We start from the raw sequence: 7,436 nt of genomic DNA on the forward strand, positions 1-7,436 counted from the left end.
CATACTGATGAAATGCTATGGAAGCTTTTATATATTAGCATTGAGGGACCAGAGGTTTCAGTTTCAGCCGGAGTTGTGCCGAGATGGCTGTCAGCAGGGAAGAGAGCATGTCATGTTTGAGGTTAAGTCAATTGTTTTGCTGAATATTACCTTTTTATTTTTTATCACTTTTCTTTTTATATCCAGGATGTGTTTAATAAATGGTTAAACATGTTAACAGAATAACATAACTTATAAGTCTTTGGTTTTGTTGTAACAATGATAAATTACAAGTTTTGGAAGGGGGGGGGGGCAGTAAAAATTGTCTTGGGGCCAGTAAGTTTCAAAAATGTTAATGTTGAGCCCTGACTCCTAAAGCAACAGTCATCTTCCATAAAACTTCCTATACTTCACTTATCCTGTGTCTGTTTTCTCTGTACAACCAAGTTGTCAATGCCAGTTATCCATAATGTAGAATGCAATGATATCTGGCCATTTTGCACCAAATTCATAACTTGAATCTGTCAAACAAGTTAGCAGACCATGTTATTGGTTTAGCCTATACAAGGCACAACTGACAAGGACCTGATCACCTTCTGTCCTGTATGATAACTACGAGAGACAAAAATACAAATAAGAAGTTTAGTTAAGAAATGTATGCCTTTAATACAAGCATTTCAGCAATTCAGGTTTCATTATAAACATTCTCTCGCTGATTATTGACATATTGTGATCTGCTTCAAAAGGGAAAAGACAGGAAAAGAAGACAAACTGAAAGCCTTACTTGGAGAACTGTTTTTTTCCTCCATCCAGTGCTGATGGGGATTACTGTTAGAAACATTTATCAATCTCAAGCAAGCTTCTGCTATCATTAACTAAGTAAAAAACTAAAGGAGTGAGCATCATGATCACTCCATGTGAATGTCCTCTCCAGCCCTGTCCATGGGGCAGACCTGAGCAGCTACGAAAATCCCAAAGTTCTGGACCTCCACAGAGAGCATGGTCCGTCTGGGTCAGGACGCTCTCACACTGCTCCTGGGGTGGTGAGGCCGCTGGAGATGGTCTCATACCCGACGGAAACCAGGGTGAGGACGCTACTCTGCACATCCTCGCTCTGCTGCTGCTGGCTCTCCATGATAACAGGGGCTTCACACTCTGGCCGTACCTTCTTCCTGCCTCTGCCTCTGCCCTTTCCCAGACCCTTCCCTTGCCCTCTCACCCCTCGGGCTGCTCTCTGGGGCTTGTTGTCATCAATGCAGCGGGGCTTGCGGTGACGGCGGCGGATGCGTCTCATTGGTGGGCCTGAGTCGGCGGGGTCGGAGGCCGCAGCGCCCGACAGTATGCGGATCTGACGGTCGATCACCATGGCGATCATGTCCAGGGTGATGTCAATCATTCCCAGGCCCAGGCCGTGGGTGACGTTGTCGAACGCACCGCTGTTTACCGGATCACGGAAGCACTTCCTCATGTCCTCCAGGTGGGTCCTACAAACACCAGAGGGAGAACATGAGGAACAGGGCCAGGCTAGCAGCAGAACCTGGAACAACGGCAGCAGTCTTACTTGGTTTCAATGATCTTGGACCAGTGCTGGACTGTGTTGGTCTCAGGTATGAGCTGTTTGGCCATTTTGCCAAAGTCGATGTAGTCATGTGAGAAGTCCTTCATGTCATGACATAGTGCCCTGGTGTCACCTGCAAAACACAGCCATCCATGAGAGGAGAAAAGGCATCCCACTCACACACACACTGTCACACACACTCACACATAGCCCTACCCTCGGTGAGCTTGGAGAAGGACGAGGAGACAGCAGTGGTGGTGCTGGGGCTTAGGCCCAGGATGTTCAGGGACTCCAGCAGAGTCTTCTTGCTGGCCGGCCCTCGGCTCACCCTGGTGTAGGCTGCTAGCGAGCGCAGCGACATCCTCTCTGGGGGCTGCAGGCGCCGCTGGATCTCCTCATACGAGATCAGGTACTTCCCTACAACCAGGGAGACGCTGGGGGTGATGTGGTTTGGACCACACTCTCAACTGCACACATTCCAATCTCATCTAGTTCACAAAGTCTTCAATATGTTTATTTACATATTTTCCTGTCCAACCAATGATCCTATTTTTACTGTACTACTCTGTTGTACAGCGTACTGCTTGATCTGTCTTAAATAGACTAGTAAGATACAGGAAATTTCTGACAGTTTCCCATGATCTTTCCCTGGCTGGATGTGAGTACTTACGAGCCTTGGAGCCCTTCATGTTGGGGTCCAGGAGAGATGACACCTCAGCAAAAGGCACGTGGGGAACCAGGCTGTGGCTGAGAGCCTGCTCCTGTGTGTGGACCACATTCCCAGCCAGGTCCGCTGCCTGGATTTGGGCTGGATTGACTACTACTCCAGATTGCTGTCCCGGGCCCTCCACAAGCGTCATAGGGGTGCCGGACAAACCTGGCAACTCCCCACCCATCGGGCCGACACTGTTGGTTTGCTCTGCTGAAACCTGGAAGATCCCCATGACTGGCTTGACCACAGTGAACACCATGTTCCCCTGGGCGTCTAGCCCCACAACACTGGGAGACGCGTCCATTTCCATTGACTAGGGAGGCTTGGAGGAATGGTGACTTTACTGCTATATGGCAAGTTTCTCCTACTTATTCGGTTCTACAAAATATACATATGCTTTATATTTAGAACAAGGTCACGGCTGGGCTCACGGAGATGCTGGATGTTTACTTTTGGTTTTTGCCGTCTTTCATGGTTTTACCAAGCCATTATTGTTTGTTCTTATGGATTTCAATCTGTAGACAGAGAAGGCACAATTTCACAAACTATTTCGAGGTGAATTATGAAGAACAATCCGTCACAACAAAGCAGTAGGGATCTGTCTGGTTGCCTGGAGAAAGGACTCCTGAAAAGGCTGGATGTGTTGACGACGACGTCACACTCTAATCACCATAAGTAGTAAGTATCTACGACAGCGCTTCTAGTTTGGCTGAGCCAAGTGCGCTGTGTACTCGCAACAAAAATATTTTTTCTCAAAGATGCTCCGTCAGTAACAAATCAAACATAATAACATAATTCTTTGTGGACTTTTGAAATTATATTTCTGTTTCGGTGCTTTGTGCAAACTGGCTAAATAGGTCACATTTCGTGACTTTGTCTGAAAATGGCTGCTAGGCCGCGGTAGGGTAGATTGAATGTTTGGTAAGGAACGAACTATTATAATCAATAAACAGTAATATAGACCTAGGACTGGTTGTTCCGAATTTCTCCACTAACCAAACCAACGCAAGTAGTGACGGCTTTCCTACTCACCGCTCTGTTTTTGCCTAAAAGGGCACTGATCCTAGAACGGTCCGTGGTGGAACCACCGACATTTCCTTCTTCGCCGCTCTTCCTACAGCGGGTTGCAAATCAGCTGTACATGTACTACCGCCTGAGTTACGTTACCTCTGTGCCTATTGGTCGAATAATCCGTCATTCAAGAAATAGGGCTACACGTTATTTGCCTTGAATGACGTCGATCGAGTTGAAGGGGTGGAATTTCCGACTGCGCTAAGAATCTTAACAATGATATTCCGCTCAGATAATCTGTATATAAAAATTAAAATCCACCACCCAACACTTTCGGTTTCCAAAAGACAGATTGGAAACCCACCACGAGAAGGGAAACGTTTTCTTATTAATATCAGCTCAGCCGCTATCATGTTCGGGCCAACCACGTCTTCGCATCCAATTTCTTGCACTTTCAACGTTTGAACACAAGGTTGTAGTATAGGCTAACCAAATGTGTGTGTGAGTACCTGGTCATTTAATATCAGAAGATACTTATTATTTGGAATCAACCTGCACAGATTCTCATTCAAACAAATATCCTCACTAACTAAAGGAGTGTGAAATAATTCCAACACACACACAGCTCATGTGGTGGAGGTGGGAGATGCCGGTAGTGTTTTGTTATGAGCATCTTCTGACACACACACACACATCATAGATACACGCATCACAAACACATACACACATCACAGACACTGCCTGCTGTGGATGTTATCTGTGAATGCAACCGGCAGCAAGAAACATGATGAGCGATCTGCTGCTGTGTGGGCCCAGGGGAGTGCTACACTACACTTTCTCTATCTCTATCTCTCTCTCTGCCTGACCCTCCCTCCTTCCCTCTCTTCCGTCAGCTGTGTTTCTCACACAGCCTTCTGAGACAGGAGACAGGTGTTCCGTAAGCACTGTGATCCTTGTTTGATAGTAATTTTACCTAGAGTTCATCCAATGTCAGTGGTATATTTGCTGAAAGTGACACATTATGAGGAGGACAGCCTAACAGCGATGGCCTCAAAGCAGGACATAACATTCAGGAAACTAACAAGGTGATGTTCCATGTGTCCCAACTACTACAGCTACATGTATTGAGGCATTTTTAGACCATTACGGATAATCAGATCATTTTTTTAGTTTAGGACATCATCTACAAGACATTGAACAGGGTGAAGTTCCAGTAAGATCCTAGGTCAGTACCATTAGATCCTGGTTAGAACCATAAGATCCTGGGTTTAGTACCACTAGCTGTCCCCATGATATATATATTTCAGACTGTGACAGGTTGCTAGTTCTTGTAACAAACAACATTTGCTTTATCTTGTACATTTTCATATTTATAATGAAAAAACAATTGGTTAAATAACCTTGTCAGTTAGCCACTGCTATGGACATGTTTTCCTGCCATAATTAAAACAATTGATGAAATGCATCATCATTTCTGTGACCAAATGCGCATTATGCCTGTTAATTTGGAAAGGAAAAGGCAAATGTAATTCAAATTTTCCAATGATATATAAAATGACTGCTCAAAAGATGACGAGTGATGCCTCACATTCGCAATTTAATTTCCTTGTTGGGATTGTAGGAGTCATCAACTGTGCCAAAATATTATGACAGTCAGGTGGCTGAGCGGTGAGGGAAGCGGGCTAGTAATCTGAAGGTTGCCAGTTTGATTCCTGGCCTTGCCAAATGACGTTGTGTCCTTGGGCAAGGCACTTCACCCTACTTGCCTTGGAGAGAATGTCCCTGTACTTACTGTAAGTCGCTCTGGATAAGGGCGTCTGCTAAATGACTAAATGTAAATGTAATAAAAATGCTAATTACATGGTGGCCTACGTCAGGCATGATAAGCAACCACATTGAGCTGGGTTCAGGTTAGTTATACTGTGTATTTAAGTCGATAATTGTTTTTTGCAAATGCAAACCGCTTATCTAAACGTCTCGAGTGGCTCTGCACATCCTGGGGTGTTGACGAAGCCGCCTGCCAACCTGCAACTTCATACAGTGCCCAGTTCTTGAGATAATGGAGATACACTCAGACACACACGGAATCCTGGAATTTCAATGTCCATGGTGCCCGTGATGCAGCCGATGATTAAGATGTTGATAACTTGTTGATTTGGTGTTAGCTTAACCCTTGTGTTATCTTCGGGTCATTCTGACCCATCAGTCATTGTGACCCACCGTCGTATTGCGAAAACTTTACCGCATACAAAAACAAAGTGAAGCATTTTCTTTTAACCGTTGGGCTGTCTCAGACCCCCCACATTGCGAAAACTTTACCGCATACAAAAACAAAGTGAAGCATTTTCTTTTAACCGTTGGGCTGTCTCAGACCCCCCACATTGCGAAAGTTAAAAGAAAAGGCAGTGTGGCAGGGCTGGACTGGGACAAAAAATCGGCCCTGGCATTTTTGGCCCAGGCAGCCCACACCCACCGTGATTGGTCAGACACATTCCCTGCAGACAGTCCTCTTAAAATATGCGTGCATTCTATGATATGAGTTGCCTAGTGTTCTGCGTTCATGTGATAGTTTTGTATCCTTCAAGAGGGGTCTCAAGACTTATCTGTTGATCTTACACTTAAATAATTAATTAATTCTTAGTTATGATTTGTATATTTATGGTATTTTATAGTATTTTATTATTATTATTGATATTGTATTTCCATTATTGTTATTATTACTATTTTGCTTAATATTGGCTTAGCAACTTTTAAAAACAGTTTACTGTAAATTTTAACTATTGTAAGATTCATATTATGTCGTTTTGGACAAAAGTGTCTGCTAAATACAATAACCACAACCCTTCCCAAAAGCTACAATGAAGTTGAGAGTAGGATATGCCCTGGAAAAGAGCATCAATACAAGAGAAGCAGTGTATTCACTCACTTTTTCTTGACGATTTGGAGGCCATATAGTACACAATGTCCATACACCATAAGTGCAAGTAACAGTGGAAAGCTGCATGGCCCTCTGAACAGCACTGGATTATTACCATACAGATACCTTTTGATACCATTTTACCTATGCTTGGTTGCCGCAGTGGTTAAAATAGGGTAACCTAGTAGTATTGTGTCCTCCAATTTAGCTAGATAGATCATTTATTTTGCGTGGTATATTCCCATAATCTTCCCCTTCAGTACTTCATTCAGTATTATTCATGTTATTGGATTGTTGCAGTTACGACATAAGGCGCACATAACACACACACACAGCCTCCCTCCCTTCCTGAGAGTCCCCTGTTAATTTGCCTACTCTTTACCACGTCGTCAACTACTCTTTCTTCCATCTTTTCCTCACTCGCTCCCATGGCCCTATCATGGTCACTCACCTCCTCCTCGGCTTCTTCCCTGACCCTGTCAGTATGTTTCTGCCTCTCTAAGACAGCTACCTCTCCTCATTCCTCTACAGGTAATGCTGATGTTGAAGCAGCTAAAGCCCCTCCCAAACATGTTCGAAATTTTTGCACATTTTGTGGCATTTGCCTGTAGATTTTTTATCTTTTTCTCCCTTAACTGTTCTGCACCTTCCTTGCGCTTGGTGGTCATTTCTCCATTTTTAGCAATGCTAAACTTTAACGATGCTAAACCAGCATAAGCATTAGTCAACAGCTCGTGTCTCAGGGCCTGCGGGAGGCGATATTATAAATCAGGGGAAGGGGGTTCCTGGATTTGATTGGGTCAGGCCAGTGCCAATAAAGAAAATTAACCAAGGGCTGCTGTCAGTTCTCTATGGGCCGCTTCCTCGCTTCCTTAAAGGGTCTCAATGATCAGTACAGTGATAGAGTAGAACAGACAAAAAGGTGAACAAGTCGTAACTCACATAAGCCCTATTTGTGCATGTCTACTCGTCTTGATCCAGGAAATGCAACGATACCTCATTTTGGAAAATGAGGCATATGGTTCAAAAGAAACGTGTGTAAACACACCTTCAACTTTGACCCATTGGTGGCGCTAGATGATTGGAATAGGAGACATGAAACTTGGTGAAATTGATGAGGGGACTGGTCCCAAAGAGTGTGCCAAATTTCACAACTTCTGACCAATTGGTTCTAGGGGCTTCCATAGACTCCAGTGGCAGAAGATGTGTAATAATAATAAGAAAATGTAGAAACACTTAAAGTGGCTTCGCTGCTTGGC

General features: G+C 44.2%; 1 protein-coding gene across 1 annotated transcript; it reads right to left on the reverse strand.

Annotated features, from left to right (window-relative positions):
• Positions 1-642: 642 nt before the first annotated feature.
• Positions 643-3,358, reverse strand: si:ch73-127m5.2 (uncharacterized protein LOC561202 homolog). Its single transcript, XM_067245514.1, has 5 exons — positions 3,282-3,358; positions 2,208-2,764; positions 1,754-1,954; positions 1,541-1,670; positions 643-1,463 (listed from the first exon to the last, which is right to left on the reverse strand). The coding sequence occupies exons 2-5, from the start codon at positions 2,557-2,559 to the stop codon at positions 1,004-1,006; spliced, it is 1,143 nt and encodes a 380-aa protein (XP_067101615.1). The 5' UTR covers positions 2,560-2,764; positions 3,282-3,358; the 3' UTR covers positions 643-1,003.
• Positions 3,359-7,436: the final 4,078 nt, after the last annotated feature.

This window comes from Osmerus mordax, chromosome 10 (assembly GCF_038355195.1).
Source record: "Osmerus mordax isolate fOsmMor3 chromosome 10, fOsmMor3.pri, whole genome shotgun sequence".
Lineage (NCBI taxonomy): Eukaryota > Metazoa > Chordata > Actinopteri > Osmeriformes > Osmeridae > Osmerus > Osmerus mordax.

Excerpts from the sequence above, each read along its gene's own strand:
- si:ch73-127m5.2 (XM_067245514.1), bottom strand. The coding sequence starts at position 2,559 with ATGGAAATGGACGCGTCTCCCAGTGTTGTGGGGCTAGACGCCCAGGGG. Across the intron at positions 1,955-2,207 it reads CATGAAGGGCTCCAAGGCTC|GGAAGTACCTGATCTCGTAT; the intron begins GTAAGTACTCAC and ends CCCTGGTTGTAG. Across the intron at positions 1,464-1,540 it reads TCCAAGATCATTGAAACCAA|GACCCACCTGGAGGACATGA; the intron begins GTAAGACTGCTG and ends TGGTGTTTGTAG.